Source organism: Mesoplodon densirostris, chromosome 11 (genome assembly GCF_025265405.1).
Source record: "Mesoplodon densirostris isolate mMesDen1 chromosome 11, mMesDen1 primary haplotype, whole genome shotgun sequence".
Taxonomy (NCBI): domain Eukaryota; kingdom Metazoa; phylum Chordata; class Mammalia; order Artiodactyla; family Ziphiidae; genus Mesoplodon; species Mesoplodon densirostris.
In genome coordinates, this window is record NC_082671.1 from 49,775,045 (window position 1) to 49,799,799 (window position 24,755).

Sequence of the window (24,755 nt, forward strand, 5' to 3'; positions counted from 1 at the left end):
GGCCTGTCAAATCCATATCCTTATTCTGATCTCCTCCATACAAAACTTCCTCCATTAAACTTCTCCCACTTCCCACCCTACCAACATTATCTGCTCACTGTCCCATGCAGATAATTTGCTCTTTCCTACGTGAATCTCCTTGTGTCCTTACTTCACCTGGATCCTATTCAAGTTCTCTCTGCCCTTCAAATCCCATTTTAAATTAAGGAGCCTCCTTCAGAGAGGCACTCTTGGTCAATTCTAGCCAATTTGAGCACTCTATGTTCCCTGAGCTTTTATGTTCATTTATTGGATAATATGGTGCTTTAATACATCCTGTGTATACCCGCAATAGAAGCAATTTTAATAAAATGCGCAGAGCCTGTGGCTACGGATCCCTTTGTATTTCTCTGCAGAACCCCCTTCAGAACCTGCACTAAGGGGCAGATTGTGAAAATTATATGGTATCCAGACAAGGGCAAATAATTGTTTAACCAAGGACCAATGAGAATATCGAAGGGAGCTCTGAGGCCCTGCTGGGGCCTAGGTGGGCTGTTTGCTTTTCCTCCTTGAAGCACGCAGTTAGTTCAGCAAGGAAGGAACTCTCCCCCACTGAGACAGCAAGTGGCGGAGAGCAAGATTGTATCCTTTTTCTGGTCAGCCTCCCCTCTTCCTTAACCAGTGAGGAAAAGGCCAGCACTGCTCTGAGAGGCGCAGAGCCTGTTCCCAGCGCCCAGGTTTCCATATTGCTGGAAGGACCCGATCTGGGAGGAAGAAAAGGGAGATGGGAGCATTTAAGGCCAAGCAGTCACTCAAGCCTCTTCCCTTAGATTTACACCCCACACGTATGCAGGAAGGCAAATTACAAACACCGACGCTCACAATCACATACACACGTGCACGCCCAGCCCTACAGAAGCAGACGCGCATGCCCACGGGTCCGCGTGCACCTACTTAGTTTTCTCTGCTATAGTTGCCCCCCATTCCACCCCCGCTCGGCCCAGCCCGGCTTCTCCTACCCCGGCACTGGGGAGGTTTACCAGGCCCGACCCGGCCAGGTCTGGGAAGTCTGTTTCGCTATAGGGGGGAGGGGAGGTCCTTTCCTCCAGGGCGGAAGCGGCGCACTCGGGCCGGGCGGACCTAGCTCTCGTCCTGGGAACATCTGGAGGGGGCTGGGAGGGGCGCGTATCCAGGGTGAACGTGGATTGGCTGCGCGGGAGGGGGAGGCGGGGTCTGAGCGAGGGGCGGGGCTCACTGGCCCCTTTAAAGCCTTGACATCAAGAGGCGGCCCCAGCACCCCCCTTTTTCTCTGCCCCCCTCCCCCGAGCCGCGGCCATGGACCTGGCGGATCCGGCCTGCCCTGGCCCAGCTCAACACCTGATTTCGGTGAGTTCTGGGCCCACTTGCGATTTAAAGGGCGGCGAGTGGGGGGTCTGTGCCCGGGCTGGGGGTGAGAGATATGGAGGGTAAGGCTCTCGTGGCAGCCTTGGGTCGGAGAGGGCGGCGCGGCTTCCTGCCGGACCTCGCTGGCCTCCCCTCCCTCCCGCCTCACTCACGCCGAGGGGTCCAGCCGCGACTCTGTCCACCCCCACCCCACCCCCTCCCGCCCCTCGCGCCATCCTCGCGCACACTCCGTGGCCCCGGAAGGGAAACTTTCCGGAGAGGGCGATGTTCCGGGGGCCGGTCTACCGCCCCCTTTGAAAGCACTGACCTTGCCCCAGCTGCGCACCCCACCCCACCCGCATCCCATCGTACGGGTGCCGCTTAGCGGTGCCGGGTTGTTGCGCGGGGGAGGCTCTCCCCAAAGCGCAGGCGCGGAGACGAGCCTCGGGCTTCTCTTCGCACTCCTTGCTGTCTCTGTGGCCTGGGGCGGTAGGGTGTGGGAGAGGTGGGGGGAGGCGGAGAGATCGGGGTCTCCCGGAACGACCCTTCAGTGGCTCTGAGGGACTGCGGGAAGGAGAAGGGTAGCCGGGCGGGCTGAACACTAAAGAGAGGCTGAGGAAGGGAGAAGGGCTGGGCAGGGAGTGAAGCCAGGACAGCTCTTGCAGGAAAGGCTCTCTGGGTCCTGGCTGCGGTGCCAGAAGAATGCAGAGAATTTATCTGTGCCCGACACTCCACTGGCCTAGGCCGACTAGGAAAGCGGCTGTCTGAACCCCAGCCCCCGTGGTCTCTCCAGCCCTGGCACTGCCCCAAGGGCACGGAGGACCCTTACCTCCCACAGGCCTGGTTTTCCAGGTGTCTCAGCGCTATCCACCAGCCTGTCCAGCTGCTACTTCTTAAATGTCTCCTTCCTGAGTAGCCAGGGGTCTTAGGCTGCCCGGTTGTCTGGCTGTAAAGGCAGCGCTTCTTTGCCCTCCCTACCACTGCTCTCCCTCCCCCACAGGTCCTCCTGCTTAAGCACAGTTGTCTGCCAGAGATAGTGGTGGAAACAAATGCCTGGGACAGGTGTGGTCCTGGAGCACAGTAGCTAAGGGTCAGTGTCTAATGGTTCTGTGGGCAGTACTTTGGGGAAAGTGAACCTAGCCCAGTTGCCTTGTTGCAGACCCTCTCTTGCAAGATATGCCAGCTGACTCAGAGACTCCTTGTCTTTCAAGAAAGGAGACACAAAGTTCACTTCTCATATTTATTGGGTTCCTGTCTTTCTAAGAACAACGTGGGGTTAGTGGGTTTCTTACCTCAGAGAAACACTTGCATCCCAGTCTAGGAAGATATCTGCACTTGGTTCAACTTTGTTTTCAGTCTATGGTCTGTGCATGAGGTGGTGTGAGCCCTCCAGCCTCTCTCTCCAGCTCAGGCCTTTGGAAGAGAGTGAGAACCTGGAGAGGCAGATGGCCTGGGCTGCAGGGAAAAAGGCCCTTCGACAATAGGCAAGCGGAAACCAGTGTGTATGAGGACCAAGCTGTTATCACTGTGGACTGGGAGTCAGAAGCTCTGGTCCCTGCTCTTCATAGGTTGCTGTGTGACCTTAGCCAAGGGAGTTTGCCTCCCTGGTGCTCTTTTCCACCATCTGTAAAATTCAGCAGTTGGATTAGAAAACTCTACTATTCCTTTCCACTTTTTGACATTGTGTGGTTCCACTGATGAGTGAAATTGGAGGGGAGTAAGGTCCTCCAGCAGGGTGGCTAAGTTTGAAGAGGTAAGTTGCTTAGGAGTAGAACCTTGGGTGGAGGGGCGCAGACTCCCTTATCCTGCCTAAGAATAGCCACTGTGCTGCTCACCCCTGGTGCCTTGGAGTATGAACTCCTGCTGGCTGGGGTTTGGCCCACCCATCAAGGACTCTGGTGAGATATCCTGGCAGGCCAGTCTTTGAGCTGTGCCTTTGGGGAGGGTTTGAGAGAGGAGGAGGCAGCCAAGGGCCAGCAGGGGAAGCAGATTCCCAGGAGACAGTTTGCATCTCAGCTGTTGGGACTTGTTTTAGGATCTGGGCCAGGGAGTGCAGCACACTTATCTACCCTGTTATGGGAAGAGGACAAGGAGAGCCCCGCTGCTGTTGCCCATCCCACCCGTTGGCCCTACTCACCTCACCTCTGTACTCACACCCCCAGCTCCCAGGCAAGGGGCGTAAGGAATCTTCCCTGCTGCCCTCGCCCAGCCAGCCTCCCAGACCCTGCCACGCCAGCCAGGCAGCAGCAGGGAGAGGCTGCCGCAACCCCACCTTTCCCAGACTCCTTCCCTCCTGGTGGGGTAGAGCTTTCTCAGGAGTCAGACTCTCCGGGTTGGGACTTGCTCTCTAGCCCAAGAACCAAAGGCCTTCACGTTCTCCTTGTTTGTTTTCATCCTCGGTCTCCCAGGTGCTGAGGGAGATGTCAAAGGAGAGGTGGTGGTTAAAAAGGCCGTGGGATCGGTTGGATGTGGAGCACATTCTCCTGCGTTGCTTTTCCCTCTGCTAGCTCCCCAGGAGCCCCCTTCCCTGGGCCCTGCTGCCATGAGAGTGAAGCTACAGCAGGAGGTATTTAGGTTAGACCCCAAGGAAACCTTCCTCACTGCTAGAAACCCCTGGGATGGAGAATGGAAGCTCCCAGGAAGGTCAGTTTCCCAGAAAGTGGTTAACAGTGGAGTCCCTGTCAGAGTGAAGGATGTGGCTGTTGCTAGGCAGAGGCTGCCGTTTCCTCTTGGGGTGTGGCTCTGAGGCCAGCCAGCCAGAGGCCCCGTTAGAAGCAGGAGGAGAAAGGACTCTTGCCTGATAGCGAAAGAGGGGTCCCTGGCCCCATCAGCCTTGGGTTACCAGAAGCACGTCTCTCAGAACAAATGCCGCTTCTGCCCCTGCTTCTCCGGCTCCTCCCCTAATTCACCACCACTACCACTGTCTGCTTTGACAGTCCTCACCCAAACCTGGCAGACTCCTCCAGCCCCAGTCTGGCTGCACTAATGGACTGATTGGATTTTCTGTACTTGGAGTTTGGAATTTCTGATTGAACGTGCAAATTTATGTAAATCAATCTGGGATCTGCCACTACGTCAAAACAACATAGAGTCACAGGCTGGAAGGAATCCTAGAGACAGTCTAGTCCAATGCCCTCATGTTAAAAATGGGGAAACTGAAAAAAAAGGTTTGGAGTACACTGAAGTCTAGAGGGGGATGCGATTTGTACAATGATGAGCGTCAGAGGCAGGGCTCCTGACTCTGGTCTAGTGTTTTACGTTGTACCATTCTGCCTTAATTTCTTGTGCATGAGGGGGCCTGGCCAGATTTAAGGCAGAGAGGGCAGTTCTTGAACCTGATATTGTGGAGAGCTAAGCCATTAGGGGTCAGAGTGTTATCTCAGGGTCCCCCATGGGCTCTGGTCAGCTCTTTTAACATGCTGAAGAAAAACAACTTCAAATCCCTTAGAATAACACCCTTAATATTTTTCCCCAGGCCCTACCCTGGAGGGTTGGAAGACAAGGTCTTTGGTTGCTCCCTGGCTTGGCACTTATGGTTCCCCAGAGCTGAGATCGTGTCTGTTCCCAGCATCTCTCACAGTACCAAGCACGTAGTAGGCTGCAGATGGATCTGCATGAGCAGTGCCTCCATCTTTACACTTCATCCACATTCAAGCGTGTGCTGCTTCCCTCCACGGCCACAGCGGGGAAAGATCTTTGGTCTTCTGTGATCACCCTCCCCTCCTCTCCTGGAGGAGGCACAGACCAGCTGAGCCTCCTCTGCCAGTTTCTAAAGCAGTGACCGACTAGGCAGGCCTTGCTGTAGAAAAGATCTCATTATTTTAAGGTCAGTGCCAAAGGTGGGTGGGGGCTGCCGAGATGGGCTTGGGTCCCAAAGAAGCAGTCTCCCCACTTGACATGATTTTGATCTGATCTACCCACCTGGCTGCCAGGTGCCTCCTGCTCCCAGTTCATGGACTGCGCCTGTCACATGGGGCTATTTGGAGAGCTGAGCCCTCACTTAGCCTGTAGTGCCTGTGCATGTTGCAGAGATGGCGGAGATGCTCAAAGCAGCTGTTGGCCTGCTTTAGAGTGCTTTGGAAGAGTCGTGTTTTGGCTCAAGATCAGAACCCTGGACTCCCTGCCAAGGCTTCCACCAGGCCCTGGCAGCCTGGGGAGGGGGCTTGGGGCACATATTTGGGGTCTTCCTCACCTTCACCCCAAACCCAAGTCTGGCTGACTCTGAAAGAAGTGCCCTTGTCTTCAGCACCTTCCCAAAGCACGACAGATATGGAGCTAGCAACTCTAGTTCCTCACTGCCCGGTGGCCCTCGGCACCTATATCCTTAGCTCCACGTGAGCCAGATCTTTCTCCCTGGGCCTCAGTTTCCCAGTCTGTGCTGATGGATTAATAAGACATCATCACTGGGGTGTGGCACCTGCTTGATAATTAATGTTTTCCCTACTCTGGGAGTCACACAGATGAAAGAGGCCTGAGGAGGCCAGGTTGTTATTAAGGTGAATTATCATTGCTGTTCTTCCTGATTTCTAAAAATCCAGCAGCTGCTGAGAAGAGCCCAGTCGGGCACAGCTTCCTGAACCTTATGCTGGTCCTTAAGCTCTGGGAGTTCTCCAGGACTCGCTAAGCTTTAAAAAAAAAAAAAAAAAGTATAGGTGTTTTAGAAGGAGAGACGCTTCATTCTGCTGCTCATGCTGTTGCCTGCAAGACTTGAGTGGTGAGTGCTGCTTGGGGTGATGGTCTGCAGTTCTCACTATAATGCAGGGCTTGAAATTGTCCCTCCCTGAAGACCCTCTGGGTAGGAGAATGATGAGGTCTTTCCTGGAGGGGAATGTGAGAGGCCCTGGAATTCCTGGGGTATAGCCCTGGGGTTCTCAGCAGCTGCTGTTCCAGGGGCTGATTCATTTCACTCCCAGCTGGCTTGATGTGAGGGCTGTAATTGGCCCTTTTGTGTGAGGATCTGTTGAGACACCCCCAGAACCTGCCCGCGGAAGCCCCAGGCACTTCAGGAGTCCTTTACCCTACCTTACCCCTACCTGTCCCAAACCTTCCCCTTGCCCAAGCTCCCACCTCTGCCTCTGCCCTTGGCCAGACCTTACCCCCTTCCCAGGAGTAAGAATGAACCCAGCTCTTATCCAGATGGAAGTAGCCCTGACTAACTTTTTTTTTTTTTTTTTTTGAGATTTATTTATTTAATTTTTTTGGCTGCGTTGGGTCTTCGTTGCTGCACACGGGCTTTCTCTAGTTGCAGCGACTGGGGGCCACTCTTCATTGCAGTGCACGGGCTTCTTATTGCGGTGGCTTCTCTTGTTGTGGAGCACAGGCTCTAGGCGCACGGGCTTCAGTAGTTGTGGCACATGGGCTCAGTAGTTGTGGCTCACGGGCTCTAGAGCGCAGGCTCAGTAGTTGTGGTGCACGGGCTTAGTTGCTCCGTGGCATGTGGGATCTTCCCAGACCAGGGATCGAACCCGTGTCCCCTGCATTGGCAGGCAGGTTCTTAACCACTGTGCCACCAGGGAAGTCCCCTAACTTCTGAATAGTTTGTTGCTACCAATGCCCACCACAGCGGGGGCTGGGGCGGCCTCTCCCCTAGGTCGGGGAGAGATTGCTGGGAAGAAAGAGAGTGAAGACACTGGTGTTCCTTGGCCAGACCCCACACTCATCTGTCTAGACCTCCTCACCCCTCCGTTGTCCTGGGGCCTGGTCCTTACTTCCTAACGTGGGAAGAAGAGAGTAGATGGCCCCATCTGGGAGGGGCTTTAGAAATCACCTGGTCAAGTGGTTATTCCTTCTAACATTTTCTTTTTTATATTCTTTTATTTTTTCACTAGATTTTTTTTTACATAGTCCAAAGATCAAAATGATACAAAAAGGCATACACTGAGAAATCTCACTCCCCGCTCCACCCCTTCTCCCTCCATAGATAATCCCTTATTAATTTCTTACATATCCCTTGTTTTTTAATACAAAAATAAACACAAGTATATATTCTTTCTCCCCACCTTGCCCAAAAGATAGCAAATAGAATATACTGTCTTCATCTGTCACCAGTTGGCAGTATCTGCGTGTACAGAGATTTCTTCTGCCACCATGTCGGGACTCTGGTTTCTGACCTTCACCACCCACCTCAGAGTCCCCCAGTCGACCCCAGGCCAGGAGCAGGGTTCATTTACCTTCATATAGCAAACTTCATTCGGATGCCAAAACCAAGGAATTCTCAAGCTATGGCCAGCTCTTACTAAGTACTAGGTGTGGTGCCAGACTCTGGGGATACAGTGGTGATCCCAGAAGTCCATATTAATCAAATAATTAAACAGTTATAAAGTTACAGCTGTGATGGAGGCTGCAAAAAAAGGACAAGTACTGTGAGACCGGATAATCAGAGGCCCTACCCACCTTGGTGTGTGAGGGATGTGCGTGTGTTAGGGGCAGGCACATGACACAGCACAGAGCTGGGGCAGGAGTCTGGGGCCAGGGCTGCAGAAATGGTACCACGTGACCTGGGAAGCTGGGTTTCTCAACTTGACTTCAGTGGTGTCTCTTCTCCTCACTACCCCAGTCTGTGGGATGTCCTGGACCCCTTGAGTTCTACTGTGTCCAAGACAAGAGGCCCCCTTCTCTGCCAGATGGTGCTGAAAATGCCTACTCCCCAGCCTCCATCCCATTGCCTTCTGTTTCCCCAGCTCTGGGCCTGTGGGCTCCTGAAGCTAGAGCCTTCCTTTCCACTGCAGGCTGAAGGGAAGTTGGGGGGTGTTTGCTTCTCACTTCCTCTGTAGACGGCACCTCACTTCCTGTCCCCGGGGCTAGAAGAAGGCTAAAGCTCTTGGCTTTGCTGTCCCTTCCTCTCTACCCCCCCTTGCTTTCCTGGGAAGCCTGTGGGGCCCATAGGAGGAAGGCAGCATCAAATCCAAGGGCTTCTCCCTAAAGGCCCTGCCGGGCTCCTCACCCCCACGTCCCCCACCCCACACAAGGGGACCTCTCTTCTCAGATGCAGTCCATTTCCAGACGTGATCTCATCCTTCTCTTCTATGCCCTCTGGGAAGAGAGGAGTCAGAGAGAGAGCTCACCCCATTTGACAGATAAGAAAACTGAGTTGGGGGTTTCTAGGCTTCACCTAGGGGCATGCAGTATGGCTGAGCCAGACTGGAAGCAAGGAAGCCTGACTCCCATTTATGGGCACAAACGAGCAGAGCCTAGTCAGAATTGTGGGTGAACCAGAGCTACTTTCTCCTCCCAGAACAGAGCTGGCAGCTTAAGAGGTCACCTATGGGCTCTGGCCAAATGGCACCCACTGAGTGAACAGTAAAGCCGCCTGGACAGGAAGACACTTGTTTGGCCAGAGCCCGTTCCCTTTGAAGAAAGAGGCCAGGATATGAAGCCTGGGGGAGTGAGCACTAGGGACTGAGCATGGGGGTGCTGGCTGAGTATATGCCCAGCTCTTTGGGGCCTGCAGGTGCAGCCTGAGAGCCAATAGGCTGTGCAGCCTCTCAGGCCCTTTTTCTCTTGGATCGGAGGACAGATAGTTGAAGTTCCAGTTGTCAGCTCTGGTATTGTCTCCAGGAGCCTCTCTGCCTCTGTTCCTCCTGTGGGACCCAGCATATGTCTCCGGTTACACCCAGGATGTTGAAAAGATGCTGATTCTCCTGTTCGCTCAGGAGATAGGAGATGAGTTGGTAACTGGCATGGGCCAGGGGACCAAGAAACACTCACCTTCAAATGCCCTTCAGTCCAGCTGCACTGAGTCATTCTGTTTCTATACACACCCAGAGACTTCTGCCTCCTGCTGCCTGGAATGGCCCCCTTCCCTTTTCCTTGTAGCTAAACCCTATCTGTCTATAAAGGCTGAGTTCCCTAGATGCTCAAATTCTGAAAAACTGTTCCAGCTTAATATTTCGCTCCTGATTTTTAAAGTTCTCCAAAGACTTCTCTTGTGGAACCTCCTTCACATACAGCTATTTACCTACATGTCTTACATCCCCTACTAGTCTGAAAGCTCCAAGAAGTCTGAAAAGAACTGACCCATCTCTAAATTGCCTCCCAATCCCCAGCCCTGTACCTCCCACTGAGTGATCCGTCCAGAATATTTGCAGAATGAATAGATTAGTCCCTTTGCCAGAGGGCATCACTGAGACCTGGGAGAAGGTTGAGAGCTTGGAAAAGGTCATATCAATGTTCGGGACAAATCTGAAAATGTCCTTGCTCACTTCTCAGTGTGGCTTGTCATATGGACCTTCAGAGCCACTTGGGTTGGGGGCCGTCACTGGGGAGCTTTAAGGGAACCTGATGAGTCCACTGTACCTTCTCACCTGTCCTGTCTTTCTGGTCTTTTTCTGTCTGGAATGAAAGGAGGTCACCAAGTTCAGAGCCTCGTTGGCGGGAGCAGTGCCCTGGCAGGAAGTAGGGGGGGAAAAAAGAAATACAAGCAGGGCCCCTCCTCAGGGAGCTCCCCTTCTAACAGCATGGAAGTTGCCCCTTCTCTCAGGGAGTACTAGAGAACAGGACGCATTACAGTTTGAAATACTGATCCTGCAGGAGGCACGTGAAGAAGAGAGATCAACATGGGCCACATCAGTCCAGGACAGCTTTTCAGAAGAATGTTGCTCTGCAGCCAGCCCAGGGCAGGGCTTCCAGGGCCATGTTGAGGGCTTTCATCTGTCCCCAAAGCAGTAGGAGGTCATGGGAAGATTTGAAGCAGGAAGGACGCAATCAGATTTACAGTTTTAGTAAGAAAATTTCTCTGCTAGAGCTCCCTTGGAAAAGAGATTGTGGCAGGGAGAATACAAGATCAGCCTGGAACATCTTCTCGTGCCAGAAAGTAAGCAAATGTTAAAAAATAAACATATTTTTTTTAATGGAGGCATGTTGAAAGGACACAGGAGCCAACCTGAAAGCATGGCCAAAGCTGGAATTTAAGCAGTAAAATAAGTGGTGATGATAGTATTGGATTAAAATCCAAAGAATAAAATAATGCCTGTGAGTCCATACTCATACAAATATGGAATTAAGTAAATAAATGGGAGTGAAGAGACAGCTTTTTCTTACAGAAAACTTCCAATTAATAAATTACAAGGAATGAGGAAAATCGAAAATTATTGTTAGGGCACCATAGTAATTGCTGCAAGCAAGATCCACTGATGAATCCTAAAATGAGTGGGTGAAAATTTAAGCAGAAACAGGATTTTGCATGGTCACAAAGTATTGCCCTCCCCCCAAATATTTATTATTACAAAAGAAAAAGTATGTTTTCATTTTACAGTACAGAAACCCACTAGTAGATGCCACCTAACCAAGTGATCAAGGTTAACATCACCAGTAATAAGACATCTCAGCATCATGTATACACACCCCCTGATAGAATGCACTGAGAAGGGACCATCACCTCTGTGATATTCTTTCCCAAAATCCATAACCTCATTCTTATTGGAGAAAACATCAAACAAACTCATATTAGGAAATACTCTCCAAAGTACTGACCAGTTACCTTCCAAAGTGTCAAGGTCATAAAAGACGAAGACTGGGAATTCCCTGGTGGTCCAGTGGTTAGGACTCCGCGCTTTAACCACAGAGGGCTTGGGTTCGATCCCTGGTCAGGGAACTAAGATCCTGCAAGCTGCTTGGAGTGGCCAAAACAAAGACCAAAGAACTGTCATGGATCACAGGAGACTAAGGAGTCATGGTGACTAAGTACAATGTGGGATCCTGGATCGGATCTTGGGATAGAATACCAGTGGAAAGGACATCAGTGGAAAAACTGGTTAAGGTCCAGATAAAGTCTGTGGGTTGTTTTTTTTTTTTTAATATTTATTTGTTTATTTATTTATTTTGGCTGCACCAGGTCTTAGTTGCGGCATGAGGGATTTTTAGTTGCCGCATGTGGACTTCTTGGTTGTGGCATGTGGACTCTTAGTTGCAGCATGCATGCGGGATCTAGTTCCCTGACCAGGGATTGAACCCGGGCCCCGGCATTGGGAGCGTGGAGTCTTACCCACTGGACCATGTGTGGGTTTTTTTTTATAATTGTTTTGGTAATGAATGATGTAGAACAGTGAGAACATGCTTCTATGTCTGTTTGTTTGTTTTTAAGGTATACACACATACACTCACAAATAAATAACACAGAAGAAGAAGTGGAAGATAGCTGCAGAGAGTGGTAGACAAGGGAAACGTTGTCCAGGAGGAAGTGGTCACTATCAAGACAGAAAAGACAAACACAGAATAGGAGAAAACATTTGCAAATCATATATCTGGTAAGGGACCTGTGTTCAGAATATATAAAGAATTCTTACAACTCGACAGTAAAAAGACACATAACCCAACTAAACAATGGGCAAAGGGATCTGAATAGACTTGTCTCCAGGGAAGATATAGAAATTGCCAATAAGCCAATGAAAAGATGTTCAACATCATCAATCGGAGGAATATAAATCAAAACCACAAAAAATCACTTCAGGACTTCCCTGGTGGCTCAGTGGTTAAGAATCTGCCTGCCAATGCAGGGGACAAGGGTTCGAGCCCTGGTCCAGGAAGATCCCACATGCCGCAGAGCAACTGAGCCCGTGGGCCACAACTGCTGAGCCTGCACTCTAGTTTCCGTGCTCCGCAACAAGAGAAGCCAACGCAATGAGAAGCCTGCACGCTGCAACAAAGAGTAGCCCCCACTCACCGCAACTAGAGAAAGCCCGTGCACAACAACAAAGACCCAACACAGCCAAAAAAAAAAAAAATCACTTCGCATTTACTAAGGTGACTTAGAATCAGAAAATCAGACAATAACAAGTGGTGAGGATGTGGAGAAATTGCAGCCCTCACATATTGTTGATGGAACTCTAAAATGGTGCATCCACTTTGGGAAACAGTTTGACAGTTCCTCAAAAAGTTAAACCTAAAGTCGCCATACAACCCAGCAATCCCACTGCTAGGTGTATACCCAAGAGGAAATGAAAACATCCATCCAGACAGTTTGTACACTGGTGTGTACACTGCTTAGAGCAGCATTATGCATAATAGCCAAAAAGTGGAAACAGTTCAAATGTCCATCAGTAGCTGAATGGATAAACAAATTGTGGCATAGCCATACAATAGAATATTATGTGGCCATAAAAAGGAATGTAGTACTGATGCATGCTTCAACGGAGATGAACCTTGGAAACATTATGCAGAGTGAAAGAAGCCAGTCACAGAAGACCACCTATTGTATGATTCCATTCATGTGAAATGTCCAGAATGGGGAAATCTATAGAGACAGAAAATAGATTAGTGGTTGCCTTGGTTTGGGTATGAGGGTCTGGTAACTAAGGAGTAATGAAAATGTTCTAAAATTGACAGTGGCCATGATTGTATATATCAGTGAATATACTACAAACCACTGAATTGTACACTTTAAAGGGTGAATTGTGTGGGAGTTGAACTATGTCTCAAAGCTTTAAAAAACATAGTCCAGCAGGAAGTGCCACCAGAGGCATTTGTGCTTGAGAAGGCAATGGGGACTGAAAAATATTGTAGGATTTAGCGTTGTGGCAGCTACTGCTGAAGTTGGACCAGGTTGAGGAAGGAGTGAGAAGTGAGGATGGCTTTTTTTGAGAAGTTTGGCTGTGAAAGGCAAAAGAGGGCAGTATCTGGAGAAATGTCAGGGGGAAATTATTTTTAAGATGAAAGGTACCTGAGAAGTTATAAAGGTAGATGGGAAAGATCCCTTCAGGAAGTAGACCCTGAAGACATAAATGGGGAGGGTCTGGGGTAGGAACGACTGGCCTTGCCTGGGAAAAGGGCAGCCCCTCTTCTGTAACAGGAGGAGAGAAGGAAGTACAAAGGATTCCAATGGGGCTGGGACTGTGGTGGTGGGAGGTTTGAGGGGTTTCCCCTCTGCTGGCTTCAATCCGCTGGGGGAGCGAGGGGAGGTGGTAGACCAGAAGTTTGAGGCGATTGGAGAGGGTGTGAGTCGTTGCAGAGAATGAGAGAGGAACTCTAAGCCTTGGTAAGAGTGCCAGCAGGACTGCCCATGTGGCTGAGATGGCCTTCCTTTGGTGAAGAGAGTGAGAGATAGTGTGAGCAAAAGCCTGGGGACAGGAGTGTTAAGTACTGTCCTTCCCTTCCCTACTCTAGACTGGAAAGAAGCATTGACCTCGAATGCTCAAGTCAAGGAATCCCAGGGATCTTCTAACTTCGCTCTCCAGTATAGTCGCCACCAGCTGCATATGGCTATTTAAATTTAAAATTCAGTTCCTCAGTTGGACTAGCCACATTTCAGATGCTCAGTAGCCATGTGTGGCTGGTGGCTGCCATATTGAACAGCATGGAATAAACATTTTCATCATCACAGAAAGGTCTACTGGACCACACTGTTCTAAGAAAAGTGATTCTTTTCAAACTGCTGAGTCTAAGGACCCCTCTACAATATAAAAATTGAAGACCCCAAAGAGCTTTGATTCATATAGATTGTACCAATTGACATTTACTGTCATACAAATTAGAACTGAGAGTTTTAAACATTTATTTAATTCATTTAAAAGTAACAATAAACCCATGTTAACATATTTTATGAAAAACAATCATATATTTTCCAAAACAAAAAATAGTGAAAAGAATGGCATTTTTCTTCATTTTTGCAAATCTGTCATGTCTGACTTAATAGAAGGCAGCTGGGTTCTCATATTGGCTTCTGTATTCAATCTGTCGTGTTATCACATATCACATAGTCTCTGGAAAATGCCACTATATACTCATGAGAGAATGAGAGTTAAAAAGGTAAATAATGTCTTAGTGATATTGTGAAAATAGTTTTGACCCTGTAGTTTTGGCCCTTTTGATTCCTTGAAAGGGCCTCGGGGTCCCTGGACCACACTTTGAGAACCAGTTCTAGAACAACCTCCACTTGGCATGAAGGAACTTATCCTTGAGAAACTGAGTGATTTGCCTAAAGTCACACAGCAAATAAATTGCATTGTTGGGACTATAAGCCTTCTGCCTTCTGGTCTGAGGCTTTTTCCAGTACCCTTGGCCGGGCTAGGATGGGCCTGCTGGGCTTTTGGGAGTGGGGCCTGGGCTTCTTGGCTGCAGAAGCCCTGGTGTGTGCCCCTATAAATAAACCCATTGTGTCTGTCCAAGCCCCTTCCCTCTCCCCACCCCCAGCAGTTGCTTTTATTGTTGGGTTATGCTGTGAACAGGGAACGTTGAGGATCTGGGGGAGGAGAGGGAAAGGGTATTGAAATCTATAAGCCTTTTGAGCTCATAACACTGCTGCCCTTCCTCCTGCCCTGCCTGGAAAGGCAGGGGACTGGCCTACTGTCAGTGTGAAAGAACCTATACCATGGTCTGGAGGTTCTTGGAGGGCCTGTGAAGAGGAAGTTGGAGGAGGGGTGCAGTGGGCCCCTTCCCCATGGACACTTGCCTCTCAGAAGGGCTATTGTGTCTTGGGGCCAGTTGTCAGGAGGAGGAAAGGAAATTCTTGTCTGCCTCTTTCCCTGAGTGGGGAGGAGACCAGTTGGAATACTTAGGGCTAAAAGATGCTTTAGGCCAGATTAAGGTGGCCACTTCAAGGCTAGGAATGCCCTGGGGCCTCAGTCCTCATTTTCCTCCCCACACCCCAGGGCAGCCCAAGGGCTGATCTTGTCTGGAAAGGAGTGTTTGCTGTGGGCGAAGAACTTGCTGTTTACAAGTAGACTTTTGGGTGTGACTGGGATTTCAGAAAGCAGCTGGGGGATGGGGGGGGAGCAGGGGGGAAATGGTTGTGTTACGGATGATTCTGTTATTAAAGTGAGCTCCATCTCTGCCTTCCCACAGCTGCCCACCCCTCCCCCACCTCCTGGCCCCTTTTTTCCCTAGAGGACTCTGGGGGGGAACAGCTGGTGAGCGAGGGGCTCATCAGGGCCCAAAGGCCTTGGCTAAGGGCCAGGGTAAGGGAGCCTGGAGGACAGGCTTGCTGCCATCTCTCTGGCCCCTTCCTCCCAGGCCTGGACTCTGAGTTTAGGGAGGGGTCTTGCCGGTGCCCTGGCTGGGGAGGGGTGGGAGCTGCAGGTTCTACTCCTTTGATCTGGCTGACTGAGACGCCACGGGCTGGGGGGCCTCACATGAGTGACTAGGCTGAAGAGTTAGTGGTCACCCAGATTCACTCAGGGATGGGGCTGCACCCACCTCATCCCCGGGTTACCCAGAAACCCCCTGAGCAGCTGTTCCCCCTTCCCTGTCTCTGAAGGAGGGCCAGAGAGGCTCTGCTCTTCCTCCCTTCCTCCCCCTCCCTCCCCTCGGCACTGAGGTCACCTCCCTCTGAATCAGGCTTTTGCGGGGCGGGGTTGCCCGTTGGCAGTTCTGGCGGGAGAAGCCTCCCATTCAAGCTCGAGCTCCCACCCACTGCAGCTCCATCCCTACCCATCCTGGCCAGCATCATGTGTTCCAGACCCACATCCACCATCTGGGATATGGTGTGGGACCACCAGAGGAATGCCTGAAACCAGGGCCATCCTGAAAAACCCAGGCCAGGGCTTTTCCTGGGCTCCAGGTGGGCTGAGCACAGAAGCTGTGAGTAGCAGTTGTGGGGCCTGAGGGAGGACGAGGGTGCTCGGCCCTGGGGAGGTGGGTTCCACTGACCCTGCAGGGACAGCCACTGGGGAACCGACCTGAGTTTTGTTTGTTTGTTTGTTTGTTTTTTCTCATGAGATTTGGGTCGAAAACCCAGACTCTGAAGGGCCAATTTCCTAATTGGCCTCAGATTGGGAGCTAGAGGTGGTATTATCTCTCTCGATCTTAATGTTTCTCTAGAGGAGGGTAAAGACGCAGGAAGTTTTCTTTTCACCATAGAAATCTTGAGCTCAAACTCAACCCGCTCACAGCATGCGTGTCTCCCCAGCGCCAAGTTTAAATGCAGGCCTCTTCCGAGTGACTCAGCAACCCAGGCTGACAGCTTCCTGCCTGCCCTCTGCTTGTCTGCCCTGCAGACACAGAGAAAACCCGTCGCCCTGAGTTGGCCGGACCACTTTGGCAGAGGGCAGAAAACTTCTCCCCAGGGTGGGGCTGAGTCACAGCCTGCCTTCCAGAGCCTCTCCCAGGCCCTGCTCAGGATACGGAGACCGACCCCCATGACCGAGTTGTTGCACTTAGGGGGCTTGTCCCTTGGAGGGTCTCCCCTAGGTCACAGTGGGACTCAGGCCTCCCTGCCCTGGGATCCCCAGGGGCTCAGATCAGGAGGGTGGCAGTAGCTGGCTTTGTGGGGTGTGTTGGGTCCCTGCCCTCCTCAACACGCAATGCCACATATACCTACTGCACAGCCAGCCCTCGCAGTCTGGGCCTCATGCCTAAGCTGGATGCTTTTTATTTTTATTTTATTTTATTTTTTTTAGGAGAAGATACCCTCCTAAACCACCTTCACCCTTAGTTTGGTTTTTGTTGTGTGAAGAAAACAAAGACTCGAGGTTTCTACTGTTTTATCTTTCCCTTTTCTGGCCTCCAGACACTGCCCTGTTCATCTTACTCCCCTCCTTCATCCCGTTTTTTTTTCACACTCCCCACCCCAGCCCCTCTATTCCTGGAGGTATCCACTGGGGAACTAAGTGGTGAGGGGGCTGAGGGGACGCTGGTGATCTGTGGGGACAGGCCTCTCTGAGAGCAGTGGGAGCCTCTGCCTGGCAAGAGGATGGTGGCCCAGAGGTGGGTGATGTGGGGTGGCCTGGAACTGGTCCAATGGTGGAGGTACCCCGAGGCCTTTTTTTGGTTTTAACCCCTATTTGTGTATGTGGGAAGGAGGATTTTTCCTGAATTTTTTTCGTTTCTTTCGAGGCTTGTCCATTTCTAAATATATCAAGCATGATAATGTTGCAAGAAAAATGAAGTTATAGTTGATACATTTTTATGATGTTAAAATAACAAAGGACTTTAGATTGTGGCAGAGTGTTAAAAATAAGCATTACACAGTTTTTCCTTTTATTCTGGTTTTCAGAAGCCCCCTTCCCATTATTGTGCACACATGCTTGTTCTCTCTCCCTCCCGCATCCCACCCAGAAAGGAGCATTCTCCCTTTCTGCTGATAGCCTTTCTCTTTCTAGGGTATCAGGCAGAGAAGAATGAGGACTGGGCTGGCCCTGCAGCTGGAGGGCTGGCAGGGACGGGGTTGAAGAGGAGGAGGCCCCTGAGGGCAGGGCAGAGGGGCAGCACCTCACATCTTCAGGAGACCCTCCTGCTCAGACCCCCTGGGTGACGGGCCTGGGACTGAACCGCTGAAGTAGCAGTGGGCTCCAAAACATGAAAAGCCTCCATTTACTGAGTCCATGCAAGACACTCTACATACATTATCTCACTTCATGCTCCAACAACCCTTTGGACTAAGTATTCTTATCCCCATTATACAGGTGAGGAACAGATTTTGCAGAGTCAGACTCTAACCCAGATCTCTCTAACTGCAAAGCTCCGTGAGCACTGGGACTAACTACACAGAGCACACAGTACAACGTGTGTGTACAGAGAGGCTGCATAGGAAGGGGGGACCCAGGCCCGTCCACTGTGCTTTGTGAACCTGCCCTATGGTGTGGGCAGCATCCTTTGCCTCTGGAGCCTGCTTCAGACCAGGCTGGCACCCCCGCCTCGCCCTCCTTTTACAAGGTCAGTAGGAGAATCAGATGTGATTGATGATGCATGAGAAAGCGCCAGCACACAGGATGCACTCTGGGTATGTGGTGTAGCTTCCTGTGCCTCAGTTTCCTCATCTCACACATAGGTGTTGATAATAGCACTTAATTCCCTTCGTGGTTATGAAGATTAAAGAAGAATTTTGGAAGGGCTGTGTGGCTGTTCATTCCCCTCTGGCTGAGAGCTGGGGATGTTGGCACTGGCTCTTTCCTCTGCCTGGAATGCTTTTCCCATTCCAGGATTTCATCCAGCCTTCATTCAGGTCTCTGCCTTGCTGTCACCTCCAGAGCCTTCTTGGAACCTGATGTCTGTTCATTGGTTTATCTGGTATTACCTGCCTCCCCCAATAGAATGGGAGCCTCATAAAGGCAGGGCTTTCTCTGGCTTGTTTATCCCTATGGCCCAGGATGCCAGGCAGCAGGAACCCAATAAATGCCTGGCTGACATTGTCTCCCTCTGTGTCTCCACAGGCAAGGTGACCATTCTGGCTGCTTGCATGAGTGTGCCAGCCTGGGTGAGAAGGCAGAGACAGGTGAGAGGCTGTGGAGCCGGTGCGCGCTGGTGGTGGGGACTGGAGGAGGAGGGCTGGGGTGGGAGAGGCAGCCCCTGTGCCCCACGGGAGGGAAGAGCATTCAGATGCCTGATAGCTGCCGAGAGCTCCTCTCTTCCTTGGTCCAAAAGTGCTAAGCCCCTTTTGTGGGGGCTGCAGTGGGTCAGGGAGGCAAGTCGTTGGTGGTAGACTGGGGGCCTCCCACCTTTTATGTTAGGAAGGGTTTCCCATCTACTGGAAATTTCTACAATATTTGTGCAGAGGAAGGAAATGAGTACTTTCCTCTAGCTGAGAAATTGAAACTCAAATGGAAGGTGAAGTCTAGTCAGGTAAAGCCAGTCACTATGGCAACAGTTTGGGGGCGGGGGGCGGGGATCATATAATGCGATACAGGTCAGAACCCTGGCTCTGTGTGCTCAGGCAATGACACACTAGTCTGTACGGCTGTCAGTCTGTCTCTTATACGCCACGTATCACACCAAGAAGTGTGAGTGTGGACAGTGAAGTGAAGACAGTGTCCCTGCCCTAGCAGAGTTGACAGTCTTGGGGGACAGTCACAGAGCCGTGCGGGACCAGTACCTGACCCGGCCTTGGAGTGGGGGCCCTGGAGAATGAATAGGAAGGAGCTGGCCAAGCGGTAGGGGGGTAGGTGTCAAGAGACCCCTGCAGAGGGCCCAGCGTGCACAGAGGCTGGTCCCCCAGGGCCTCGCTGCAAGCAGGGAGTCTTGGAGGCCTGCAGACCACCTCGCACTCTGCCCGAGAGGATACCGGGCGCCAGTCTGAGGCCAGCGTCAGTGGAGAGTGGAGAATTCAGGTTTCTTGGCTCCTGGCCAGTGTCTGTGTGACCTGTGAGAGGGCGAGAGCAATTATGGGTTTTATAAAACAATGGTCTCTGTTCTTGAGGTGGGAAAAGTGTGTCTATGTATCTGTCCCGTGAGCAGGAGTCTTAGCCTGACCCTGAGTTGTTACAGTGTCCGTGGCACGGGGGTCACACTGATCCAAACTCCGAGAATACTGACAACTTTCATCTCTGTCCTCCTCCCCCTCCGCTCACCTCCCCGTGCCCTGGAGTAGCCTGCGGGGCTTCTCTCACTTGTCCCCAGGGCCTGATGTCGGAGGCCATGGACCAGCCGGCCGCGAGCCCTGGAATCCCGAAGCCAGGAGAAGGTGGTGAGGGCAGCATGGAGCCGGGCACCTGCCAGGAGCTCCTGCACCGGCTGCGGGAGCTGGAGGTGGGGCACGGGGCGGCGGGGGGCAGCAGTGCTGGCCAGAGCCCTGGGGAGCTTGGGTGGGTTCTGGGGTGCGGGGGACCTTCCTCTCAGCCCGCTTTGCCAGGCTGGACAGAGCTGAACGTTTCCTTAGCTGAGCCCCTCTGAGAACCCCTTTCCTTGCTCTTCGCTCTGCAGCCTGCATGCCAGCTCAGGACAAGAGGCGTGCGCAAGGGGGGGGGGCATCCTAACCCCCAGAATGTCTCCCTTCTTTACCCCTCTTCTCCCCTGCTTTCATGCCCCTGCTCTCGGAAAGGGGCGGCCACAGAGGCCACAGAAAGAAGGGTCTCGGGAGTTGAGGGACAAAGACATGGATCCTTAAACTAGGCCTTTTACTACATTCCTAAGACCCTGCCCTCCTCTCTCCAGGCGCCTCTGACCTCTCCCCAGGGAAGTAAGGGTTACTTTTGGCACCTCCCACCTTCGGTCCTCCTGGTTGCTGTGTCTCCCCAGCCCCTGCAGCCTCACTGACTGAAGTTGGGGTAACAAAAAACCAGCCATCTCAGCTCTGCCTTCTTCATGCCCTGGGTCTGCAGGCCTCCCCCTGGCAGAATCAGACCAGAGCCAAGAGCTGGGGCAGGGGTAGAGCTAGTAGGCTCCTTGCCTCCCCTTCCCCAAGAGGGACTTGCCCGGGGGAAGAATGATCCCTTAGCCTCCTATTTGCCCTCCTCCTCCTTCCTGCAGGCAGAGAACTCGGCACTCGCCCAGGCCAATGAAAACCAGCGGGAGACCTACGAGCGCTGTCTGGACGAGGTCTGTGGAACTGATGCTCCCCACGGGGTGGATAGCTTGTCGTTTCCAGGCAGAGGCTGGGTTGGCTGACAGCTCTTCCTCAGCTCTGCCTTTCTGTCCCCAGGTTGCCAACCATGTGGTGCAGGCGCTGCTGAACCAAAAGGTAAAAGGCCACGAGAGACGTTCTCACCCTCTGCCCTGAGCCCAGATGCCCTGGGAGGAGGCCCTAGGTACAGCAGGGGAGGTCCTTCCTGTGGACTCCTGTACCTGCTTAGATAGGGAATAGAGGAGGGTGGAAATGGTGTCTTGGCCCTCCAGTGAAGTCCCTTTTCTCTGTCTTGGACAGTCCATACTGTTCTACCTGGCTAGGTAAGGCCAAGTCTCTGAGCTATGGTGACTTTGATTTGGGCTTGAATCCTTCTGTTATCCTGGACCCAGCTAGTTTCTCCAGGTTGCGATGGCCCTGATAGCAATGTTGATGTGTAAGCATAAGGTGACATCTAAATATTTACTCAAGTAGTGTGGGTAATTTCTTGACATGTGGGCCACTCTGACCCCCAGGTCTTCCTCTGCCTTATATGGGCCCTTCTTTGACATGTGCTTCCTAAGAGGCAGGGGATTGGCTCCAGGATTGTGAAAGTTGCCAAAGGGAATGGAATTACCTCTGACAAGGGGTGGTAAACGTTAGAAAATTTACCATCCCTAGAAGATGTGATAAACATAGGCAGGGTCAGCTCCCTCATAGAAGGAGGTTGCAAGAGAAGGGCATGCCCAGCAGGAGTGCCCGCTGCTCTGATGAAGGCGACTGTGCTTATACCACTCTCCCTCTCCCCACCATCCTCTCTTTGTCTTCCTCCACCTCCTGGGGGTGGCAGGACCTGCGGGAGGAATGCATCAAGCTGAAGAAGAGGGTATTTGAGCTGGAACGGCAGAACCAGATGCTGAGCGCCCTGTTTCAGCAGAAACTTCAGCTCACAGCAGGCTCCCTCCCTCAGGTGGGCACAAGAGATTCTCCTTCCTTCCTCACATCTTGGCTTCCTGCCTCCCCCCAGCCCTGTCAATATCATCACCCTCTCTTCTCCCAGACACCTACAGAAGTAGGCCGTCAGCCATTGCCCTCCATTCTGGGGGCTGTGGCCATCCAGGGCAGGCCGACCTAGCCTGATAGATCTAAGCCTTAGGTGAGGGGGAAACTTCCTGAGTTCCCTTAAGCTTGGCTCTCCCCCACCTCCCAGGTGCTCCCCGCCCAGCTGGATGGTATCCCTTCTTGTTGACAGAGGAGATCCTTGCTTCTTCCGCCTTCAGATGGGTGGAGGCTGAAAATGCAATTACTTCGAGCTCCCAAGGGGCCCCTTTGGCCACTGCGTTGCCTTCTTGGCCAGGGGCAGGGGTGGGGCCGTGTGTAAGGCACCCAGTGCTTGGTGTCACAGAGAGGTCAGGAAGGGCACTTCACCTGGATGACTCTGTGCATGCCTAGCTGCATGGGCTACCCACTGACCCAAGCATGGCTGCAGGCGCTGTCCCTGCTTCTAGCCCTGAAACCTGCCTTACCCAGGAGAAGCAGGAGGCTACTGGGAATGAGTCCTGGGCTCAGTTAAGATGTCACTTGGGGTCCACTGTGTCAGGAAGCCCCAAGGATGGGGTGAGACCTGGGTGGATCAGGAGCAACTCCAGGTACCTGAGGTGAACAGTGGGTTCTGAGGTCAACCAGCACACCGCCAACCCACCCCGACCTTGACAAGAAGAGAAACACCTTGTGTATATGTCTGAATTTGTGTGTCTGTGATGCAAACCAGGCAGCTCTTGGCCCCCAGATCCTGAGCAGGATGCCCTCAGCTCTCTGGGAAACCTGACCCCTGGCAGAGGAAGCGTCTCACCACCATGGCCTTTCTGCAGCCCCTGTCTCACGAGGCCGGTGCAGACCTGGGTGAATCAGCGGCAGTGACTCTGCAGCTCCCCTTGCCCTGGGTCCGTCCCTGCTGTAGGGTTGACCCAGGAATCCCCAGAGGCCTGACCCACACCAGCCAAGCTTACCCTGTTGTCCACACCCTTCTCAGTGACTGATGATAACAGAGGTGTAGATCATCCTGAAATCGTTTGTTTTTTACTTATATGAATTCTGGGATTTGAATTGGGAATTTTTAAATGAACTTTGGGGTTTGGGACCATAGATTTATCTTCCCCAGAAGTAACATGATATAATGGAAAGAGCACGAACCTTGGCCTCAGATAAACTTGGGTTGGGTCCCTAACTTATCTAATTCTTAGCTGTGCGACCTTGGGTAAATTATTTAACCACACAAACCACGGGTTTTTTTCCCTTATAAATGGGGATAAAAATACCTATATTGCAGGTTGTTGTGAGGATTAAATGAGATAATATCTAGTGCTTGGCCCGTAGTAGATAGTCAATGACTGGTGGCTATTTGTCATTATTAATGTTATTTCCAAGTTGTGCTTTGCTAGGATGGAAGCTCCATTGAGCAAATGCTAATTAAGCTCTTACTGTGAGCAGTGCCTTTGCCAACAGGTATGGAATTGGACAGAGCTGTGGCCTGTGCAGAGCGAACGTAACCGCTGAGAGCTGGGGCTGCTGGACACTAAGGCAGGGCTACAGAGTGTGACACTGCTGACCAAGAACCCAAGGGGCAGAGAGGCCATCAGAGATGGGGTGGGGAGGGTTCCTTGAAGGAGGTGACGTCAGACCTGGGCCCTGATGGATGGGAGATTTTAAAAGACTGCAGTTAGGGGTCTGGGAGAAGGGGTTCCCTGTGGAAGCAACAGAGCAGGGAATCCTAGGGAGCCGAGAGTTGTTTAGCTGGACTTGAGCAAAGGATGTGTAAAGAGTGAGTGACAGAGAGCCGGGGATGGCGTCAGGGAAGAACCAGCAGGCCCGGCCGGAATGCCGGCAGAGGGGTTCAGACTTGTCTCTGGAGGCAGTGGGCAGGCAGAGGAGGCTCTGAGCACAGAGACGCTTTAGACAAAGAAGAAAAAGATGCTTTAGGCTGCCTTGTGCACAGGAGATTGAAAAGCCACCCAGCCAGGTCAGAGAGACTGAAATACTCAGCAGTGTCCAGGCCAGAGGTGTGAGGATCGTGGGCCTCGGGAGCGGCTGCAGCTGGCCAGGCTGGAGGGGAGGCAGAGACACCACAGAGACAGGATTTAACAGCCATGGAGAATGAGACGGGGACAGTTAAAGCTGACTTGTATCTAGTCGAGATGCCTAGCAGAAGGGGAATGAGAGAGAAGTGATCCATGATTAAGTACTACTTTTGTGGGAATTCCCTGGCGGTCCAGTGGTTAGGACTCTGCTCTTCCACTGCAGGGGGCGTAGGTTTGATCCCTGGTTGGGGAACTAAGATCCCACGTGCTGTGTGGTGCAGCCGAAACAATACTACTTTTGTAATCCTCAGAGCAGAGACTTCACATGAGGCCATTCAGGGGAGACAGAAGTGATAACTCCCACCATCTCTTTTCCAGGACCCGGTAACAAATGCCTCTTCCGTTAGTCTCAGCCAACCCTGTGGATGCTGGGTCACGGGTAGTCAGAACAAGAAGGGGCCTCGAGGCTCACCCTCTCTGTAATCAGGGAGGAGGCCCCTCAGAAAAGCAGAGGGTCCTGGAGGCTCGCTGGACACCTGGGTTAGGCCTGCCACTGCCTGCTGGCCCAGGAGCACTCCTCTTTCTCCAGATCTCCCTACCCTGTCCCACCTCCCGGCCACCTGGGCTTGCACTTCTTCAATCTACCTGTGCTGTGGTCTCCCGGGGCTCCTCTGACCAAGTGGTGAGAGCCACACCTTGGGCCGGGAGACGTCACCCAAGGAGCAGACTTGGAAGAATGTTTCCCTGCCCCTGGATGGGAAGCCATAGCCTCCTGTGGGAGTAGGGACCTGGGACGGACAGCACCTGTGCTAACCTCGCCTCTCCCCTGCAGATCCCACTCGCCCCACTCCAGCTGCCTTCAGAGCCACCAGCCTCCCCATCCCTGAGCTCCGCTGAGGGACCGGCCACCTCGCTGCCTCTGGGGCGCTGTGCTGGGCAGAGAGAGGTAGGAGCGCTGGGCACTGTGGTCTGTGGCTCCGCTGGCTCCGGGCTCGTCAGCCGGTGCTCCACGGCTGTTTGCTAATGAGCCCCAGGGGAAGGGCTGCTTCCGGGCACACAGATTCTTGTCCAGGCTGGGTGTGAGCCCTCAGCTGTCAGCCTCGTACCAAGAAAAACAGATCCCCACCCCC

At 52.2% G+C, this 24,755-nt stretch overlaps 1 protein-coding gene across 12 annotated transcripts in view; it reads left to right on the forward strand.

Annotated features, from left to right (window-relative positions):
• NCKAP5L (NCK associated protein 5 like) overlaps window positions 1-24,755 on the forward strand; it is a 48,525-nt gene that overhangs the window by 16,672 nt on the left and 7,098 nt on the right. For 5 of the 12 annotated variants that reach the window (XR_009533754.1, XM_060111890.1, XM_060111898.1 and 2 more), the window contains exons 1-7: window positions 15,665-15,853; window positions 18,444-18,505; window positions 19,627-19,755; window positions 20,476-20,544; window positions 20,648-20,686; window positions 21,399-21,518; window positions 24,458-24,571. Coding sequence is in view for 11 of the 12 variants with exons in the window: in XM_060111890.1 (XP_059967873.1) it covers window positions 15,796-15,853; window positions 18,444-18,505; window positions 19,627-19,755; window positions 20,476-20,544; window positions 20,648-20,686; window positions 21,399-21,518; window positions 24,458-24,571 (591 nt within the window). In the remaining variant the exon portion in view is untranslated. Of the gene's footprint in view, window positions 1-1,276; window positions 1,366-15,664; window positions 15,874-18,443; window positions 18,506-19,597; window positions 19,756-20,475; window positions 20,545-20,647; window positions 20,687-21,398; window positions 21,519-24,457; window positions 24,572-24,755 lie in introns of those variants that run through there. The other 7 variants (XM_060111900.1, XM_060111895.1, XM_060111896.1 and 4 more) reach the window with 7 other exon arrangements.